General features: G+C 41.8%; 1 protein-coding gene across 1 annotated transcript in view; it reads left to right on the forward strand.

Annotated features, from left to right (window-relative positions):
* LOC120532109 (testicular haploid expressed gene protein-like) overlaps positions 1 to 19,827 on the forward strand; it is a 36,562-nt gene extending 16,735 nt beyond the window's left edge. Inside the window, exons 5-9 of the mRNA XM_039758005.1 lie at positions 682 to 819; positions 9,850 to 9,991; positions 14,708 to 14,839; positions 17,420 to 17,595; positions 19,753 to 19,827. Of these exons, the coding sequence (XP_039613939.1) occupies positions 682 to 819; positions 9,850 to 9,991; positions 14,708 to 14,839; positions 17,420 to 17,595; positions 19,753 to 19,789 (625 nt within the window). The 3' untranslated portion in view covers positions 19,790 to 19,827. The remainder of the gene's footprint in view (positions 1 to 681; positions 820 to 9,849; positions 9,992 to 14,707; positions 14,840 to 17,419; positions 17,596 to 19,752) is intronic.
* Positions 19,828 to 23,045: the final 3,218 nt, after the last annotated feature.

Consider the following 23,045-nt stretch of genomic DNA (forward strand, 5'->3'; position numbering starts at 1 on the left):
GTTACTTTAAATGTTAAGTCATCATTTTCTAGCTTTCTTCAGGATTGTCCGCATGCCTGTCTCAAAATGGCTGCTGAGCTGTGCTTCTCAGTGTGGCCTTCTTTTCAGCCCATGGTGTGTGAGGTGCTCCTTCATCATGATGGTGTGAGAGAGAGAGAGTGGGAGGGACAAAGCAACTGAACTTATAGATTCTTTGTCTAAATCCTTACACCGATAGAGCGTCGCAATACAGAATGGTCTCTGATTCAAACCAATCCCAAACAGCCATACTTCAGACCGATGGGGGCACACAATACCTTTAAATTCACTTTAAATAAATCGAAAAAGATTTTTATTTTTTTTATAAAGATAGCAATCAGGCTTTCTCAGATGGAAATCCAATACAGAACTAACTCAAACATGGCCAACCTTACAGTCATATGGGATCCAGACAGGAAGGGGGCGGGGCAACGAGAGCCAGACAATGGAAGTGACGTCAGTGGTGGAATGGCTGTCAATCATCTGTTCTGCAGCGGGAACAAGAGAGAAGGCATTAGTGCACAGCGCCATCCCCTGCTTTGGTGGGTTAACTGCCATCAGCAGAAGCCCTGCAGCACGTGCGTGTCGGCTTCCAGCTTCTAATCCATTTATGTCACTCCACTCCTTCATTAACAGAGACTGTGCCGCTTTCTGTCTTTATAGGGAAAGTTTTATCTTCAGCTGTGGCCGCGAGTCCTCGATTGGAAGAATTCAACTGGCTGCCTTACACGGATCACCGAGCGAGAGGCTGGAGCAGTTAGCCAGGCCAAAAAGGCTCTCCATGGAATTTGAAGAAGCCAGGTAGCACTCCATTCACTGCTTTTCTCTTTCTCTTTAACTTAAAAATGTTTATTGTGATAGAATATGTCATTTTTATTAAATGTTACAGAATTTAATTCTGACATTTATTTTTCATTTAACTGTTTACTTTAGTGAGAAATCAAGCAAAATTACCCCTTTAATGGGCTAACTGAATAGACGGCGGTTCTCAACCTGTGGGGCGAAGTAACAAAAAAGGGGGGCGTGAAGATGTGAAAAAAAGAAAAGAATCGGAAATATGAAAAATACATCTATTGAACAAATAACACAAAGGGGCCTCTCCTCGCCGGCTACTTCGGTTCTCGTGAATCCAAAATTGAAATACTCTTCAGAATATTTTCTTGATTTAACCTTCGGAACGACGCTCTTCTCCACGCTTGTTGATGCTCGTTTGCGCCCAATTAAAAAAGTATCCATTGTGGTGAGCTTAAAAATGTTTGGTTTTTACAACGTATATTCGAGTTTCTATGAACACTATCGAGTACTTAAGTCAAACAACCAGACTGAAATATGGCCTCGGCGGGACGAAGTTCACATTTACAGTATACTAGCTGGTGGATCTCTAGTAAATTTGGCAAAGATTGAAACTTTCCGTGAAAGGTGCGAGAAATAAGAAGTGGTGGGCAGTGTTGCCATATGTGGCATAATTTCGGTATTCGTAGGGACATTTTAAACTGGTAGCGGTGTATCGGTAGCAAAAAATATAGGAATAAATTTTAATAGGGTTTCAAAAAAACGTTGGGGGGTTCGATTAAAACTAATATGAAAACTCAGGTCGCAAATACTTAAAGGTTGAGAAACGCTGGATTACAATGCGCAGGCTTTCTTGACAGAAGAAGGGGCCTGAGTTGCCTCAAAAGCCTGCATATTGTAATCTTTTTAGTTAGCCCATAAAAGGGGTCATTTTGCTTCACTTTGCATTGCATCCATAATGGCTAACACGGTACAACACCCTAGTACTGTTTACTTAATTAATTGTTTGATTTTTTTGGTCCGTTTTAGTGACCATTTTAGACACTCATCATTAGGAGTCTTCTAGCGAGGGTCTTTTTTCTTTTTTGTAAAAGACCAGGAGGAAAGCCGTAACCAGAGAAGCGCAATGCTCGAAATCCGGGAAACAAACCAATCTCTGATCAGAACAAGAACTGAACTCGAGAGTCAGAAACACAAGTCTTAAACCAGGAAAACAGAACAGAATTTTAACAAGGTACAGTGGTGTGAAAAACTATTTGCCCCCTTCCTGATTTCTTATTCTTTTGCATGTTTGTCACACAAAATGTTTCTGATCATCAAACACATTTAACCATTAGTCAAATATAACACAAGTAAACACAAAATGCAGTTTTTAAATGATGGTTTTTATTATTTAGGGAGAAAAAAAATCCATGGCCCTGTGTGAAAAAGTAATTGCCCCCTGAACCTAATAACTGCTTGGGCCACCCTTAGCAGCAATAACTGCAATCAAGCGTTTGCGATAACTTGCAATGAGTCTTTTCCAGCGCTCTGGAGGAATTTTGGCCCACTCATCTTTGCAGAATTGTTGTAATTCAGCTTTATTTGAGGGTTTTCTAGCATGAACCGCCTTTTTAAGGTCATGCCATAGCATCTCAATTGGATTCAGGTCAGGACTTTGACTAGGCCACTCCAAAGTCTTCATTTTGTTTTTCTTCAGCCATTCAGAGGTGGATTTGCTGGTGTGTTTTGGGTCATTGTCCTGTTGCAGCACCCAAGATCGCTTTAGCTTGAGTTGACGAACAGATGGCCGGACATTCTCCTTCAGGATTTTTTGGTAGACAGTAGAATTCATGGTTCCATCTATCACAGCAAGCCTTCCAGGTCCTGAAGCAGCAAAACAACCCCAGACCATCACACTACCACCACCATATTTTACTGTTGGTATGATGTTCTTTTCTGAAATGCTGTGTTCCTTTTACGCCAGATGTAACGGGACATTTGCCTTCCAAAAGTTCAACTTTTGTCTCATCAGTCCACAAGGTATTTTCCCAAAAGTCTTGGCAATCATTGAGATGTTTCTTAGCAAAATTGAGACGAGCCCTAATGTTCTTTTGCTTAACAGTGGTTTGCGTCTTGGAAATCTGCCATGCAGGCCGTTTTTGCCCAGTCTCTTTCTTATGGTGGAGTCGTGAACACTGACCTTAATTGAGGCAAGTGAGGCCTGCAGTTCTTTAGACGTTGTCCTGGGGTCTTTTGTGACCTCTCGGATGAGTCGTCTCTGCGCTCTTGGGGTAATTTTGGTCGGCCGGCCACTCCTGGGAAGGTTCACCACTGTTCCATGTTTTTGCCATTTGTGGATAATGGCTCTCACTGTGGTTCGCTGGAGTCCCAAAGCTTTAGAAATGGCTTTATAACCTTTACCAGACTGACAGATCTCAATTACTTCTGTTCTCATTTGTTCCTGAATTTCTTTGGATCTTGGCATGATGTCTAGCTTTTGAGGTGCTTTTGGTCTACTTCTCTGTGTCAGGCAGCTCCTATTTAAGTGATTTCTTGATTGAAACAGGTGTGGCAGTAATCAGGCCTGGGGGGGGCTACGGAAATTGAACTCAGGTGTGATACACCACAGTTAGGTTATTTTTTAACAAGGGGGCAATTACTTTTTCACACAGGGCCATGTAGGTTTCTCCCTAAATAATAAAAACCATCATTTAAAAACTGCATTTTGTGTTTACTTGTGTTATATTTGACTAATGGTTAAATGTGTTTGATGATCAGAAACATTTTGTGTGACAAACATGCAAAAGAATAAGAAATCAGGAAGGGGGCAAATAGTTTTTCACACCACTTTATATCCTGTCTTATGCTGACATTTATATAGTGTGGAAGGATGCCCCCAGACACAGACAGTCGGACTCAGAATGTCCCCAAACATTCGCTGTATTTTCTTTTCTGCGCACACAACACCAACACAGATCTCCTCAATAACCCAGTCCTTATCTTTCCGTCTTTCTGTTCTCTCTCTTCACCGCCTCCACTCCTCTCCTGCAAGCTCCGTCCTCTTCCACCCGACACCGGCTCCCCGAGTGGAGTGAGGCGGCCTCTTTTATACCTCACCCGGAAGTACTCCAGGTGTTCCTCAATCAAGTGCCGGATGTGGCGGAAGTCCTGCGTTGGAATCCGGCTCCTCTTCTGGTAACACTCCCGGGTGAGGCAGATGTGCTGCCGACCACGGCTCCGGAATTGTCCAGGCGTCCCCCTGGTGGTGGTCATGGACCCCAACAGGCTTGAACTTCAAAGCCACATGCCCGTGGCACCCGATGCATCCCTGGGTGGCTGTCCTTTCACGTCCCATGGAATGGCTTGCCCTTTTCTCGGTCCCCTGCTCTTCCAGGCCTCCCGACAGGGCACGATCACAATAGTCGCCGCAAACCGGGAGAGTTCTGGCCAAGGCATCTGTAGCTGCCGAAATAAGGTATGGTCAAGCACGGGTAAAACGCGTGTCTAAAGAAATCTCACAGCCCAAAAGTTCTTTTTGAAAATATTTAGTGAAAGTTAAAAGCAAATAATCCACACAAGAATAAAAGAAAAAATAGTTACACACGTAGAATAAAGGCAGAAAAATAGGAAAAATGTATCTTCTCTAAATTTAGCTTTTCTTGAGAAACTTTAGTTATTTCTGTACTTAAAAGTTCTTTACTTCTTCTTTTCTATTTAAAGATTCTTAAATTCTTTTATACTTAAAGATTCTTAGCTTCTTCTTCTGTAAGCTTTAAGCAAACGGCACAGCACGTGAATTAAGTGCTATTTTCTTACATATTTACTTCACACACTCAAAAGGCCCGTAAGCTGATTGGCACATAGATATGTGCCCAGGCACGGTTTAAAACCATACGCCTTCCATTCCTTACTCAAGGCAAAGCTGTCACTAACTGAAGATTATTGTTTTAGTCAAAACTGTTAGAAATGGCAGGAAAATCCCAACACAATTCTATTCAAAGGGGTTATAGGAACCTCCCATATTTTATGCATTATCATCTAGTAAAATATTCATGAATCTTATAGAACTGGGAAAATGGCTCTTACAGCATCCATCAACACTGTTGTCAGAATAAGGTGATATCCACAAAAAAAAAAAAAATGGCACTGGAATGGCCATTGACGAGTCCACCTCTGACCATCAGTGTCAGCTGTCCATAACCCAAGACCATGTAAGAAGACAACTGAAGAAGCTGCACACAGGAAAAGTCGTGAGACCAGATAGAGTCATTCCTTGAGTTCTTAAGGTCTGTGCTGACCAACTCTGTGGTGTCCTCTGTCACCTGTTCAGTTTGTCCCTAAAGCTCCAGAAGGTGCCACTGCTGTGGAAAACACCCTGCTTTGTTCCTGTTCCAAAGAAGGCAGGCGCCTCTTCGCCTACAGACCAGTGGCACTGACGTCTCACATCATGAAGACCTTGGAGAGGCTGGTCCTGGGACTATAGGAGTCCTCTTGTGGTAGACCACCTGGCCCCACTGCAGTTTGCCTATCGGACAATAGATTGGAGTGGAGGATGCGATTATCTCTCTTCTCCACAAGGCTTACTCTCACCTGGACAAAGCCGCTGTGAGGATGAGGCAGAGTGTGAGAATGGCGTGTGTCATATTTATAGTTTGAGGTGAAGAGAAAAGCAGACAGGCCTGGTCTTTGTGGTGCTCCAGCGTTGCTCAAAAGTCCTTGAGCCTCACAATCCGCTGTCTGTCTGACCGATAGTCTGTTATGCAGGACACCACAGGCTCTTCACCTGCATATCTCTGAGCTGACCCCTTAACAGCGAGGGCTGGATGGTGTTGAAGGAACAGTTCAGGACAGTTCAAGTTCAAGCTTGTTGTGGTGTGAAATTTTGCATGTAAGTTGATAAATATTTGGTATGTTTTTATTTGTAACTTAGATGAAGCGATGGATTATTAGTGTTACATTATTGATAAGAACAGCAATGGCTTGATGGTTTAAGAACCCCTTTCAGGCCCACTGCCAGAAATACTTGGGCCCCAGACAACTGGGTATGTGTGGGCACCTCTGCCTTCCCCCGGGTCCCCACATGCCAAGACCTTCAAATGCGTATACAAAATGATCGAAATGTAGTTTATCCGACAGCGACAATGCTGCATTTATGAATACAATACTTGATGAGTTAAGCCTTCCCGCACATCAAAGTTTGACTGCGAGAAGGAAAGTCAGTGCTAACGGAAGCTCGTAGCGGAATTGAAACAATACATTATTGAGATAGGCCTGTGTATTATCTAACGTGTAACGGTACAGTTATACCAATGCAATGAATAGGAGTAACATCTGAACATTTTAATATATACTAACGGTTAGGGTCATCTACATCAGTGGTTCCCAAAGTAGGGGTCGTGAGACATTCGCGAGATGATTTCCAAGAAATCAAATACTTTTTTAAAACTTTTTAGAAATGAATTAATTAAATTTTTTTGAAATAACATTTTATCCATAACTAACAAAAGATAAAAACTAGTAGTTAATAGTTACATTTAAAGAAAACATGCAAATTAAAAAGCCATCAGCCTTTCAAATTTCTTTCCGTTCGATCGGGACCCCTGAGGTGATTACGACAGTTTAACGACACATCAATGGCGTCAGTTGCAGCAGATCAATTTACAGCACCATGTTAAACATTCCGACATGTGCACGTAACGTGTAGGTAATTTTCATCGCTTTATGTTTTTATGTAGGATATTATTTTTGTTGAAATGAAACGTTGGTTAATATCGACCAATGGCAACGCAGATAGGCCAGCAGAGGAAAGCGGAGAAGCACCACCGTCAGAAAGCCCATCGTCCTCGGGTACGGAAAGACACCGGAGTGTGCATAAAGACGACATCCATAAACAGTCGGCTCAGCCTTTCTCCAAGAGTCGAAATTATTGAGAGGAATTTATCCAGTATGGATTCACATGCATCATCGTCAATAACGTACAGCATCCTCAATGTGTGGTGTGCACTGAGGTGCTTGCACATGAAAGCCTAGAGCCTGTAAAAATGCTACGACACTTGAAAACTAAGCTACTAAGCCAGTAGATTTTTTCCGGCATTTGTTGAAATTAAACAAATGAGTAAATTACTATTAAAAAAAATTATATGGTTGTTAGACCATTGTGTTCTTTTGTGTTGTCGTGCTCATGTTTGGATAGGCCTATTGGCGCATGTGCACCGTTGCGCGCAACATTTGTATATTTTAACCACTTCCGAGGATAGTGGGGTCACGAGTCACTGGCACGGTTATTTTGGGGGTCGTGAGCTGAAAAGTTTGGGATCCCCTGACCTACATGGTATACAATCAGTATGGCGCTGTATCAGACTTCAAAGTTTTCAAAAAATCCGGGTGATTCAGAATCTTTAGTGATATACACACAAAACCAACGCACACTCGTCACTGCTTTAAAACCAACAATAAACACCCAAGTGAATGAATTATCAAACTACGGAGACGGACTTCTGCTACACCATACACGTCAACATCCACGATAGTGCACAAGAATATCGCTGTTGTCTGAGACAGAACAGCGCCTGTGTGTGTGAAACTGAAGTGTTCAATTACAGCGGCGAAGTCAATCCATTATCCACGTATCCTGTACAACAAACGTACTACTCAACGTCAAGCTCAAGGACGTCGGCGTCGGCTCTCCTTTGTCTTTGAGAAGCGTACCGCTGCCGGCCCCCTTTGACAAGCGTGCTTCACACGACACGAGCACGATATCTACTTGCGTGGAGCGTTTGCGGCTATTAAAACACTCACTTGTATTGTTGTAAGCTAAATGATTTAACTTTTCTATTACATGTAACTTGAATAATTGTCCGACTCTATATCTATGCGCACAACATCAGCATAAAAAAAATCAAGCGTGAAGGGGCCCCCTTCCGTTAGGTTCCCGGACCAGAGTCCTGTTTGTCACACCCTGGCGGCGGGCCTGCCTCTTTCCCCTTTTAAGAAATGAGTCTGTGCCATTCTATGACGGGGCTGAGGTAAGAGCCTCAAACAGGTTTAGCAAATGTTTTTCTGCAGGACTCTCTCAATCAACCCCCACAGGAAAGCCAATCTGCCGAGCTGGCAAACATTAGCTGAGCAAATGGTTTTGAGGGCAGGTGCCCCATTGGCCTGAAGTATGGCTGTTTGGAATTGGCTTGTATCAGAAGCCTTTAAGTACCTTGACACCCTATTGGCTGTAAGGTTTGGACAGAGAATCTATAAATTTGCTTTCTTTACCCCTCCCTCTCTCTCTCACTAACTGATAAAGGAGCATCTCACAAACCATGAAATGAAAAGGACAACACAATGAAGAGCACAGCTCGGTGGCCATATTGGGACAGGCATGTGGCCTGCTCTGAAGAAAGCTGACTAAAAATGAGGACATAACTAGAGCCATTTTAAACCTTAAACCGCCACATACTTGGGGGTTAATGCACCCCTGGACACCATTATAAAAACATCATAAAAAGGTTTGGGACAGCCACCCGTATAATATCCCCGGCTGCAAAAGGTTTTTTAAATTGACAGCGATGTTCGCAATACTGAGTCCAAAACGGAACGGATTTCTTGATGGTAAGATGGCGGCTTTAAAGGCCTATATAGGAAGTGACGTCATCGAGGGGCCCAGACCCGGACGTGACGTCATTGAGGGGGGCCCACACCTGGAAGTGACGTCATCAAAGGGGCCAGACCCAGAAGTGACGTCATCGAGGGAGACGGAACCTGGCAGGATTTCTCGGGAATGGTCTGCAGGGAACTGAGAAAGACAGTTAGTTCACCCCTCCGCCCCCTGGTCGGATAAGGTATTACCATTACTTAAGCCCTTCAGCTGCCTCCTACACGCACGTGTGTGACAACACCAAATGCTTTTTTGCTGCACTTTTTAAGTAAACGTCACAATTCACAAAGAAAATGTGAAATTTTAATGGAACACGTATTTTTTTTTTCATTCAAATAGCATCACAATTACTGCAACACTGATCATTTTACACACTGCAAATGAACTGTAAAAAAGTATAAAATAAAAACTACTGCAACAATCAATTATTATATGTACAAGATGCAACTGATGCCATTGATGAAATTCAGTAAAACTGCGCTTGAACTGGCTGCACACAAACACACAGAGGCCAGTGCAGACACTTGCAGGCTATTCTAGTATAGTGGCTGAATCCCAGGGACAGTGAGGCTGCAGTTCTGCCGGGGCTGGCAGTGGTCATGAGCTGGCTGCTCAACGAATGTACGGCATGGACAGATCTGCTCCGGCGTGCTAGCAAATTGCATTGGGAACCGACTATAGCTGGTTCCGGAGGTTTAAGGGTTAAGTAACTAAAAAGTGCCACCTGAAACTACACATCAGCATTTATCAGGTTGTGTGGTTGCCAATATTTAAATGTACTTTGCTTATTGTTATTATTTACGGATATCATCCATAATGCATTATTTAAAGTGTAACTTAACTCCTGCTTGTCTTTTACTACACCTAATTGCCTGAGGTTATAAATGTAGAAAGGATGGTGGGGAGAAGTTTTATGGTACAATACCTTTTAAACAGTGGTAAGTCTGTGAGATCTGAGGCATTCTAGCAAGGGCTATGTATTAATAATGCAAAAGGGGAAAGCAGATTAATATATTACTCTACCAAGACAAAGCAATACTATAGGATAGCAGTTCACTCTTGTTGACAACGAGAGCACCAGCATATTTAATGACTTACTCGGGATCACCCAGAGAAGGGATCATCAGTCATGGTTCGGGAGGGCCGACATATCTGCAGGGTATCATTCCCACCAGTTTCCAAATTAGAAGACAGTCTTTGCTGATAACGAAACTTGTTATGGCTGGCTATGTAGAGTTAATCTATTTTGTTTGATGCCTACTTAACTTACTATTGATGTCCTCTACATTAAAAAAAAAGATGACTGTCTCACCTTGAGTTAGTATAAAGGCAAGACTGATAAAGTAACCGATTGATACTGCAGGTATGTCCACTGTGACGTAACTTGACTTTGTGCACTTTGATTGCAGACCTTCTTATGTCCACGGATGCGGATGTAGCACACCCATAAACCAAGTCAATCGAGAGACACTCACCTGTCACCCTTCAGCACGTGTGCAGTCTCTCGCCTACCCGAAGAAAATTCACCCAGACTACAGGATTGATCGTGAGGTAATAATAAAAAATAATAATCAGTTGCATTTTATAGAGCGCCTTTCACAAACCCTAGTATGCTTTACATATAGATAGGGAGGAAAAAAAATGAGATCAAATAGAAGACAAAAGTTTGTTGAAGAGGAAAGTTTTTAGTTCAGATTTAAAGGTGGAGAAAGAGGAGCAAGCTCTGAGAGACTTGAGGAAGAGAGTTCCAGAGTTGAGGGGCCATAAAGGGCCAGGGTGGAGAGTCCGGTGCATGGGACTTTAAGAAGATTACCACGTGAGAACTTGAGAGAGCAACAAGGAGTGTATGGAGCTTAGTATGGTATGCAGGGTCAAAGGTTATGTAAGGCTTTGAAAGGGAGAAGCTGAATCTTAAATTTAGTCCTTGATGGAAATGGTAACCAGTGAAGTTGGGAGAGAACAGGGGAGATGTGAGCAGAAACGCTTTGTGTTGCTGCAAAGTTCTAAATGTACTGTAGCCTCTGTAAAGATTTTTCTGGGAGGCCGATGAAGAGGGAATTACAGTAGTTTGACAGTCCCCGTGAACTGTGATGTTTGCTGATGACATTGTGATTGGTAGAGAGAGTAGGGAGCAGGTTGAGACCCTGGAGAGGTGGAGATATGCTCTAGAGAAGAGAGGAATGAAGATCAGTAGGACCACCAAGACAGAAGACATGTGTGTGAATGAGAGGGAGGTCAGTGGAATGGTGAGGATGGAGGGAGTAAAGTTGGCAAAGGTGGACGAGTTTAAACACTTGGGATCAACAGTACAGAGTAATGGGGATTGTGGAAGAGAAGTGAAGAAGAGAGTGCAGGCAGGGTGGAATGGGTGGAGAAGAGTGTCAGGAGTGATTAGTGACAGACGGGTATCAGCAAGAGTGAAAGGGAAGGTCTACAGGACGGTAGTGAGACCAGCTATGTTATATGGGCTGGAGACGGTGGCACAGGAGACAGAGCTGGAGGTGGCAGAGCTAAAGATGCTAAGATTTGCATCGGGAGTGACGAGGATGGAAAGGATTAGAAATGAGGACATTAGAGGGTCAGCTTAAGTTGGACGGTTGGGAGTCAAAGTCAGAGAGGCGAGATGCTAAGGATAGAGCTGCCAGGCAAGAGAAAAACAGGAAGGCCTAAGAGAATGTTTATGGATATGGTGAGAGGGGACATGCAGGTGATGGGTGTAACAGAACAAGATGCAGAGTTCAGAAAGATGTGGAAGAAGATGATTTGCTGTGGTAACTCCTAACAGGAGCAGTCAAAAGAAGAAGAAGAATATGAGACATTATGAAACAAAGAACCAGAGTTTGAGCATCATTAAAAGACAAAAATGTCAAGCAATATTACGGAGATGACAGAATGACATTTTGGACAGAGACCTAATGTGTAGCTCAAAGTTAAGTGATGAATCAAACAAAACACCCCTAAAGTCGATGCTCTGTAGAACCCACTTTTGCTACGATTCCAGTTTCTTGTTAAATGTCTCTAATGGCTTGGCACACATTGCCAATGGGATTTCCACCCATTCCTCAAGGCCAAACTGCTCCAATTCCTTCAAGTTTGACGGATTGCGTTGGTGTCCAGCAACCTTCACGTCATGCCACAGATCCTCCATTGGATTGAGGTTTGGGCTTTGATTCAGCCATTCTAAGATATTTCAATGTTTCCCTTTAAAACCCTCAAGTGTCACTTTAGCAGGATGTTTAGGGTCAATCGTTGTCCTGCTGGACAAATCTCTGGATGACTCAAACAGATTTTGCTCTTTATTTACTGCCATCCATCTTTCCTTCAATCCTGACTGGTTTTTCAGCATGATGCTGCCACCAGCATGCTTCACGGTGGGAATGGTGTTCTCGGGGTGCTGGGAAGTATTGGCTTTGCACCTCACATGGTGTTTCCTGTGATGGTATCTATCTATCTATCTATCTATCTATCTATCTATCTATCTATCTATCTATCTATCTATCTATCTATCTATCTATCTATCTATCTATCTATCTATCTATCTATCTATCTATCTATCTATCTATCTATCCCTAAAGCCTTACTGTCTACCTCACTACTTGGTTGCTTATGCCAAGTGTTTATCGTTCGTTGTGTAAAGAAAAACGTCCTAATGTTTCTGTGAAATTTACCTATAACAAGTCTCTAACTGTGTCCCCATGTTCTTAATGAACTCATTTTAAAGTCACCGTCTCGATCCACTGCACTAATTCCCTTCATAATTTTAAACACTCCAGTCAGGTCTCCTCTTGGTCTTCTTAAGGCTCAGTTCTTTTAATCTTTCCTCATAACTCAACCCCTGTAGCCCCTGAATCAGCCTGGTTGCTCTTCTCTGGACCTTCTCTTGTGCTGTTATGTCCTTTTTGTAGCCTGGAGACCCAAACTGCACCCAGTACTTCAGATGAGGCCTCACCAGTGTGTTATCAAGCTTGCGCAGAACCTCCTGTGACTTGTACTGCACACATCAAGGCGCTTAGGATTAATAAAGTATCTATCTATCTATTCTATAGTGCCTTACATATCTATCTATCTATCTATCTATCTATCTATCTATCTATCTATCTATCTATCTATCTATCTATCTATCTATCTATCTATCATATAGTGCCTTACATATCTATCTATCTATCTATCTATCTATCTATCTATCTATCTATCTATCTATCTATCTATCTATCTATCCATCCATCCATCATTTTATTTTCATTCCACTTCAACAATTTGGATTGTTTTGTTAAGTCCATTACATACAATCCAAATGAAAATCCATTTTAATTCCAGATTGTAATGCGATGAACCAGGACAAACATGCGGGGGATATGAATTCTATCTGCAAGGCACTGTGTGTGTTGTGTCACTCTAAGATAACTCATCAACATGTATGAGTGGGCCGGAGCATTCAACCAAAAACATGTAGTGACGCTACATACATTTTCCTACAATTCCCAGCAGCCCTGGCAGTATTATACTATTTGGGCAGATTCAAGGGGTGCAGGGGTTGCTTGGGGAGAAGAATAAATAAGCGGGCTCTTTAAAAAGGAGTCAGAAAGGCTAAGATGGGATGGGAATCAACAGTCTATAATTGTCTCGACATTTCACATATGCTGTTGGATTATAACTTCAACTACTGTCTGAGAAGCGGAGTTCAGTCATTCAGAGGACAGACTTAGATGCTGCCTTTAGCAAAGCGAAGTACTGTTGGTAGCACGAAGAAATAGAAAGTGTGGTTGTTTCCACTGTTTAAGTATTTACACTTCAAATAGTTAGAGAGTTCCTTAGAAATAGTGTACATCAAACAAAGCAACACCACACACACTTAAATGTACATTTATATCTGCATATTAAAGTTTGCATTTGAAATCTACTTTCCAAGTGTTTTAATTGAGACACTGCTGCGAATGCCAACTATTCCTGCACAACCAGAAGAAGTCCTTTAGTTGTTTCTCCATTTCAACTACAGTAGATTAGAGTTTCATCTAGATGTATGTGCTGTCCAGTGCCTGCGTGTCTGTGTGGTTTCATCTTGGTTGGCTTTGACTTCATCTGGGAAACACACTAAGTCTACAAGCTGCACTGGGAACCTAGTAGGACAAAACTTTACCTTACCTTCAGAGGGCTGATTATAGGACTTTTCATTCCACACTCCACCATCATCTGCTTTTTGCTGTACTGGACTGTGTTGGACTTTATTATTAGTGTTAAGTGTTTATTGAGTAGTGTATGTTGTTTAGTTCAGTTTCATGTATGCAGTGTATGTAAATAATTATCACTGTTGGGGAACCGGTGAGGGGTTTTGCGTACACGTTATCATGTGGTATTGTTTAATTCATTGAGCCACTTATCAGTGTATCTGTATATGAGTGTATGTATTCCAGGTCAAGGCTGGGTCCGCGTCACACCGTTCATGGGGTCCACATAATAAAATAAACAAATCACCATCTTTGGATGACGTGAATGTTGCTCGCCTCCGCTACAAACACAACGTTAAATGAAAAGTCTTAATGCCAGTTTTAGGACAAACCGAAATTGAACCATTTCTTGAATCGAGTGATAATGAAGACAATGTGAATTGGCCATCAGACGATGACACGGACAGTGAAACTGACACCTGTTCAGTAGTTTCCAACCTGCCAAGTTTCAATGATGTCATACTGCTACTGACAATCCCACACCTCCGTGTTGCCCATTTACAGCTAACCCCAGTCTAAAGATAGTTGTTCAAAAGAACCTCTATGCCAAGTAGTGTCGGGAAAGTCATGGCAAAACATTTGCAGTCACTGGCAGCCTGCTGCTTCACATGACGTGGGTGTTTCCTGAAACTGCAGGGCATAGTGGATATAACAGTATAGAGATAGTACTCAGACCACAATGGACAGACAGTTAGAGAGACAGGCAGGCATACACTTGTTGTTTTATATATTTGGATATATTTTCCTATACTTTTAGCTGGGAAAAAAGGTTTAAGACAGTGTTGTAATATACATTTGGTAACAGATGGCATCAAGGACAATGAATTTGTTGTGTATTGGTTCATTAAAAGTAATATTTAGACTCACTGAGTTAAAAAGTGACAGGACCGTTTTACTGTCAGTATCATTCCCACTATTAATAATATTGATAACAATTCTGTTTCTAGTATTTAAAGACACCTTAGGTATTTCTTGTCCAATGTAAGTTATTATATCCACACACCATGTACAACACTTGCAATGAACAGTCTTTCTTTTCCAGGTGGAAACCTACGTCACTCCAGCAGCAATAAGAGCAAGAGGTTCACCAAGACTGGAACAGCTCGCCTGCCCCCGAACAAGAGATAATCTGCTGTTCTTCTCACTGGGACGACCCGAGGAAGTGATAAGGCCGGTACGGGATGACCGCAGGCTTATAATTCTGTCAAGCACATTCTGCTAGTGAAGGATACCTGCTTAAATGTGTTATTTCTGTTACAGCGGCAAACTGCTAAAGATTTTAGAGTAAACCGGGAGGTAGACAATTAAACAGCAAAAGGTCAAAACCGGGAGAGCAAAAAGAATGAATGTCAAAGCCAAAACAACAGAGAGAGAGAAAAATCAAGATCAAAAATTTTCAACAGCAAAAGTCAAATAGTCCATCCATCCATCCATTTTCCAACCCACTGAATCCGAACACAGGGTCACGGGGGTCTGCTGGAGCCAATCCCAGCCAACACAGGGCACAAGGCAGGAACCAATCCCGGGGAGGGTGCCAGCCCACTGCAGGACACACACAAACACCAAGCACACACTAGAGCCAATTTAGAATCGCCAGTCCACCTAACCAACATGTCTTTGGACTGTGGGAGGAAACCCACGCAGACACGGGGAGAACATGCAAACTCCAAGCAGGGAGGACCCGGGAAGCGAACCCGGGTCAAGTCAAATAGACAGATAGATAGACAGATATGAAAGGCACTATATGATAGATAGATAGATAGATATGAGAGGCACTATATGATAGATAGATATGAAAGGCACTATATAATAGATAGATAGACAGATATGAAAGGCACTATATAATAGATAGATAGATAAATATGAAAGGCACTATATAATAGATAGATAGATGTGACAGGCACTAGATAGATAGATAGATATGAAAGGCACTATATAATAGATAGATGTGACAGGCACTATATAATAGATAGATAGACAGATATGAAAGGCATAGATAGATAGATATGAAAGGCACTATATAATAGATAGATGTGACAGGCACTATATAATAGATAGATAGATAGATATGAAAGGCACTATATAATAGATAGATAGATAGATGGTTGTGCAGGAATAGTTGGCATTCTCATCAGAGTGTCGATTGAAACACTTGGAAAGTAGATTTCAAATCCAAACTTTAATATGCAGATATAGATGTACATATACGTGTGTGTGGTGTTGCTTTGATTGACGTACACTATTTCTAAGGAACTCTCTAACTATTTGAAGTGTAAATACTTAAACAGACAGTGGAAACAACTACACTTTCTATTTCTTCCGGCTACCAACAGTACTTTGCTCCGCGAAAGGCAGCATCTAAGTCTGTCCTCCGGATGACTGAACTCCGTCTCTCAGACAGTAGTTGAAGTTATTATCCAGCAGCATGTGTGATATACAAAGACAACTACAGACTGTTGATCCCCATCCCATCTTTGCCTTTTTGACTGCTTTTTAAAGAGCCCGCTTATTTTTTCTTCTCCCCAAGCAACCCCTGCAACCCAAATAGTGTGATACTGCCAGGGCTGCTGGGAATTGCAGGAAAATTTATGTAGCGTTGCTACATGTTTCTGGTTGAAGGCTCCAGCCTACTCCTACATATTGATGAGTTATCTTACCCTCGGTGTTTGTCCTGGTTCATCGCATCACAATCTGGAATTAAAATGGATTTCATTTGGATTTTATGTAATGGACTTAACAAAATAATCCAAATTGTTGAAGTGGAATGAAAATAAAATACCACATAGATAGATAGATAGGTGGCAGGAAGAATTTAACAAAAGATTGCTAACAAAAGGGTTTTGCTATCTACAGCTTGTAGTACTTATCTCATTTTTTAAGTGTAATTTGGCTCAAAATCATTTGGAGTTTGTTGTTTTTATGTAAACTGAATAAGTTACTGTATATTTTGTTACCGTTCCATTTGTTTTCTTATGGCCTAGTTTTTTTCATGCTTAGCTCAATGTTTGTTTGAAGAGCTCTACTTAGGAAAGTTCGATCACCAATGTGGTCATTGTGGAGCTGAAGGTTTTAACGGTTAAAACAAAAGAATTTGTTCCCAATGCGGAAACATTTAGCTTGCTCCGTATGACCCACCTTAATTTAGGGTCGTATCTCCGCATTTCTCAGTATGTGATGCACTGGCCGGTGTACCGACCAAGATGAATCCTGCTTGCTTACCTGATCCTGAAGCCAAAATAAGGTGTTGATCAAAGGTGGAGACTCAATTTTCCTCCTTCTTTGCCAGTAGGCAGACATGGAGGGTGCACCACAGCTGGCATCCTAGCTGGATAGTGGCAGACTGCCTGCAGTGGGCAGATTGTTCCCCTATACGTTGGGTGGCATTATCCCGTCTGGAGGTCCCTGGTATGAAAGTTTGCAGAACAGTATGGGAGTTGTGGTCCAGTATGTGTCACATGATCACACTCAGCACATACATGTTCTTAAAAGGAGAGGATCCATGTAAACCTCTGGCCTTTTGGAACAAAGCTTTTAGGTTTCTTTCAGGGGTTTTTGTCTGACTTCTGTTTATATTACATTTTATGTCTTTTTGTAATCATTTTTATTAATAGTCTTCTATTAATGTTTTATTATGTTTCTGTGTGTAAAATCATGTTATCTTCTGTGTTATGCTATATTCCCTTATGCCCCATGTTGTATCTATGTTTTTTGCAACTGTCTTTTTAACTGTCAATGTCCATTTGTTTTCTTCCAGGTTTCAAGTGCAGCCTGCAATTCGACAGCTAACCCTAGGACCCAGGAGCTTGCTAAACACAAAATAGTGTCAAAGAGATACCTTCCAGCACGGGACAGTGCTTGGCCAGTGTCTCCAGGAGCAAGGAGTGCTGCTGCATCACCCCGAACTCAGGAACTCTGCAAGCCGATATCACGGTGAGCCTGGCCTATGGGAGCGGAGATGTATTTATGGGCTCCATATGTTTCCTTTCCAAATGAGCTGCTGTAAATTCTTACTGTCCTCCCTTCAGACCTGATCTTTCTTAAGAGTCTCAATAAAATGAGAACTAACAATTAATATGTACACTAGCAAAAGAGGCAAATCAAATTATATTTACTTTATATAGTACCTTAAACTGAGCTCATCACCATACTATCTTTTAGAAACAAAACTAGATAGATAGATAGATAGATATGTGAAAGGCACTATAAGATAGATAGATATGAAAGGCACTATATACTAGATAGATTGATAGATATGAAAGGCACTATATACTAGATAGATAGATAGATATGAAAGGCACTATATACTAGATAGATAGATAGATATGAAAGGCACTATATACCAGATAGATTTATTGATAGATAAATATGAAAAATACTATAAGATAGATAGATACGAAAGGCCCTATATACTAGATAGATAGATAGATATTAAAGGCACTATATAATAGATCACAGGTGTCGAAGTCCAGTCCTGGAGGGCCGCAGTGGCAACAGGTTTTCATTCTAACCATCTTCTCAATTAGTAACCCATTTTTGCTGCTAATTAACTTCTTTGGCCTTAATTTGAATTAATTTGATTCAGGCTCCTTTGTTTCTTTTTCCTTAATTAGCGCCCAAATAATGGTGAGACCCAAAAACAACCCGCCACATGAGCAGCTCACCACATTACCTGAAAATAAAGAAAGGAGAAGCTGAAGAGAACCTCAGTAAGGTTTATCTCTCAGGTCACCAAAACTTTGATGATGTTCTTAGAAAAAACAGTAAATCGGCAGTTTTGGAAATGTGTGCTGTGGCAGAATGAGAGCAGCAACAAGCTATAGAATTAAATAATGAGTTTAATTAACAGAAAGAATCTGCTTCTCATTAAGAAATCGGTTGGAGTGAAATTGGTTGGAGTTTGAAGCCCCAATTTAGCTGGTCATCTGTCGGCTCGTTTCAAATTTAATTCCTGTTTGGCTGCCATTTAATGAAGAAAAGTATCAATTTAGATGACTGAATCCTTATAAACAGGACTATTTAAATGAAGGGAAACATAATTTAATTAGCAGTGAAAAACTGGTCACTGATTAAGAAAAGGGTTAGAATGAAAACCTGCAGCCACTGCGGCCCTCCAGGCCCGGAGTTCGACACTCCTGTAATAGATAGATAGATAGATAGATATGAAAGGCACTATATAATAGATAGATAGATAGATAGATATGTGAAAGGAACTATATTATAATTATTATAATAGATAGATAGATATGAAAGGCACTATATACTAGATGGATAGATATGAAAAGCGCTATAATCTAGATAGAGTAGAAACATCTGGTGACCATGTTTAATGTCATGTATGATTGGCTGTCATGAATAGAAAAAAAATGATACGTCAATTCTGATGTTATGGTTTGCTCTTCAGACACTTTTATTTCTCTCAAAGTTTCAGTCCAGAATGATGAAGACTTCCTGGGTCAGGTGGCTTAAGTAGGGAGTCAGAAGCAGAAGGGGCGGAGTAACTGTTGTCTCAGGCAGGGGAGGCCGCATTGCTCCTTCAGATTGACTTTGTCAATTCTAACGCACACAGAAATTGGCTTTAGTATCAGTGTCACATCCAAATCCTTTCCTGTAATGTTAGTCGACTCCTTTCCCATGAGGACAGCTTGCCTGACAATAGAGTGCCTATAAAAAGTATTCTGTCCATAGGCTTTTTCACATTTTATTGTTGTACAACATTGAATCACAATGGATTTAATTAGTCTTTTCTGATGCTGATCAAGAGACAAAGACTTTAATGTCAAAACGAAAACAGATCTGTGCAACGTGTTCTAAATTAACTACAAATGTAAAACACAAAATAATTGATCACTGAGATGAGATTTGCGTAGTTTAGGTGGTCAATGGATGGAGATCAGGGAAGGCTTAGGAAAAGAGGCTTCTATAGGAAGATCAGTCTGCAAAATTAATACATTGTGTTTACAAACCTCAAGGAGAGACTGAGTGTTTGGGACGTCTAATCCTGGCTTGATTGAGGCCCTGCGGTCCAAAATATGAGAAGGGTCTCCTCTAACAATGAAGAAACTCTTTATTCTGAGTGTTTCATTACAGATCTCAGCGTCATCACTGCAGAGGAGGTGGAGTGTAAGGGAGTGTGAAAGAGGCCCAGAGTTTTTATTATGCCAGGGACTGAAGGACCCGTAGAGGAGGTAATGCTGTGAGTCCTGCAGAGCAGTCCTGCAAAACTGATAGAAAGACTGATATCTAAATCGTGGGATACACAATGCAGGAATGACAAACACAAAGAAATCATCAGACACATTAAGCGCCAAGTGTGGGATACAAAATGCAGGAATGACAAAAATGGAGAAACGTATGCGATTGTTACCTGTGTGTTCGGAATCCAGAAGGAAGTGTGAATTCTTATGTGTGTAATCAACTGGCGGAGATTTTACTGCGGTTTATATCTAACTTTTTGTCGCTCCTTGATGCAAAAGGCGCCTCACGTTACCTTCTAAACTTCTAAATGTGCTTAGCTTGGTTTTTAAGCGTTGTTTTTACATATAGAAATGCACAGTAACAATCAGGAACAATGTCAAGTAGTCAAGACGCCCGATCATGGAGAATCCACTGCATCCACTGAACAGGATCAGAGACAGACTGCTGTCACCGTCCTGCTCCACTGACAGACTGAGGAGACCCCACACTATGTGACTCTTCAATTCCACCAGGGGGGTAAACGTTAACATTATACAAAGTTATTGTCTGTTTTTAACTGCATTGTTATCACTCTTTAATTTAATATTTTTTTATCAGTATGCTGCTGCTGGAGTATGTGAATTTCCCCTTCGAATTAATAATCTATCTATCTATCTATCTATCTATCTATCTATCTATCTATCTATCTATCTATCTATCTATCTATCTATCTATCTATCTATCTATCTATCTATCTATCTATCTATCTATCTATCTATCATATGCGAAAATGTCATTTACATCCTTCCATCTCTGTTTCTTTGAAGACCACCACCTAGCAGAGTTCCATCAGTGATGTGGTCAGTGTCCATTCATCCATTCATTCCCCAACCTGCTATATCCTAACTACAGGGTCATGAGGTTCTCCTGGAGCCAATCCCAGCCAACACAGGGCGCATTGCAGGAAAAAAAACCCCGGGCAGGGCGCCTGCCCACCGCGGGGCATACACCAGGGACAATTTAGAATCGCCAATGCACCTAACCTGCATGTCTTTGGACTGTGGGAGGAAACCCATGCAGACACGGGGAGAACATGCAAACTCCACGCAGGGAGGACCCGGGAAGCGAACCCCAGTCTTCTTACTGCGAGGCAGCGGCGCTACCACTGCCCCACCGTGCTGCCCGTGGTCAGAGTCACGCTATATTTTATAATGTTGAAGCCAAAAGCACGTGTTGCCAAAATTAGATAAGTTTGATCTTCCAGTACTCAGAACCTCCGACCATCTAGAGGCCTAGTTTTTTTCATGCTCAATGTTTGTTTGAAGAGCTCAAGGTGGTCACAGTGGAGCTGAAGTTTATCCATCCATCCATTTTCTAACCCGCTGAATCCGAATACAGGGTCACGGGGGTCTGCTGGAGCCAATCCCAGCCAACACAGGGCACAAGGCAGGATCCAATCCTGGGCAGGGTACCAACCCACCGCAGGCTGAAGTTTATAACAGTGAAAAAAAAAAGAATTTGTTGTCAACATGAATACATTTGGCTTGCTCTGTATGAACCACCTTTATTTAGGGCCGTAGGTCCACATCTCTCACCATGTGATGCACTGGCCAGAGACGTGCGGTCGGGGAGGCAGGTGAGGCTCTGCCTGAAAAATAAAAAAAAACTATTAATGATAACATCAAATAAATGTGTCCACTGGTCTGTGCTATAAATTTGTTTTCTGTATGTATTCCAATAATTGTTATCGTTTTTATAGTCAAAATTGCTGATTTGACGCTTTTCCGGTTTAAATACTGGGGAAAACCAGAGGTGCGGCAGCGACGAGCCTCACCTCACCTCAGACTGCACTCTTCCACACACTGCAGGGTTGATGCCTGTAATTGGCGCGTGCCTGCTGCCGTCTCTCTGTATGTCGCCAATCTAATGTTTGCAGACACGTTTATTATACACCCTGACTTTCCACAGTCTGCCTAAAATCTTTAATGAATGTGTGTGACATATTTAGACACAAAACTGCAGTGAGAAGGCATAAGGTGAGGCACACAGTACTGTGCCGCACTGAAGGGGGCGCATGTGAGCCCAACAGGTGTTCATTGCTGCTGTTCTTCTACGCAGAGGCGCCGATAAGTTAGCGAGATCAGAAAGTCAAGTGCACTGCAGCGGTCCGTCTGTTTTTATTTTCTGTTCCGACAAACTGCCAAAACGGAAGATTATATATCTAAGCTTAAAACTTTTCTCAAAACTGGACTTTCAGTCAAAACAGGAAGTGATAAATAGGAGAAGACCAATGCTGGAGCTAAATAAAATCTGTTTTTCTTGTTATCCTTTTGTTGAACAATCTGTATTAAAATAGATTAAAGTATCAGAGTGAAAAGCTTTTAAAAACAACTAAATATTTCAATTAAGGTCAAACTTGAGTTTCGTTTTTTTTGCACACCACTCTATACTTTCGTTTGTATTGAATGAGTGTGAATTGTGGACTTGCAACGGCAAATTTAGAACACAAGGAGGGTGAGAAGCAAATGCGCTCTCTCTTGCCGCTATAAATGTAACGTGCTTTCTTAACCAAATATGAACCTTACCTCTGTGTGTGTGTAAAGAACGCTGATGAGATATGAAACACAAGCAGTAGTCGATGTGCATGGTGGCTGCCAACTGAATAGTGAATTAGCGACTCTTTTAGGTTCATATTTTTGAAAATCTGACTCTGAAGGAGGTGGCATGGTGGTGCAGTGGGTACGCTGCTGCCTCGCATTAAGGAGACCCGGGTTATCTTCTGGGGTCCTCCCTTCGTGGAGTTTGCATGTTCTCCCCGTGTCTGTATGGGTTTCCTCCCATAGTCCAAAGACATGCAGGTTAGGTGCATTGGCGATCCTAAATTGTCCTTAGTGTGGAGGGTGTGTGTGTGCCCTGTGGTGGGTTTGTTTTCTGCCTTGCACCCTGTGTTGGCCGGGATTGGCTCCAGCAGACCCCCATGACCCTGTAGTTAGGATATAGCGAGTTGGATATTTATAGAATTTCGTGATTTTGACTCCAATAAAGGATAATGGATGGATGGATGGATGGATGGACTCAGAAGGAGTCCGTGCCTCACCAGCCATGAACCTCACTGCACGTCACTGGTCCCAACCAAGATGGACCCTGCTTACTTACCTGACCTGGAAGCCAAAATAAGGTGATGATCAAAGGTGGAGTCTCAATTT

This window comes from Polypterus senegalus, chromosome 7 (assembly GCF_016835505.1).
Source record: "Polypterus senegalus isolate Bchr_013 chromosome 7, ASM1683550v1, whole genome shotgun sequence".
In the NCBI taxonomy this organism is placed as follows: Eukaryota; Metazoa; Chordata; class Cladistia; order Polypteriformes; family Polypteridae; genus Polypterus; species Polypterus senegalus.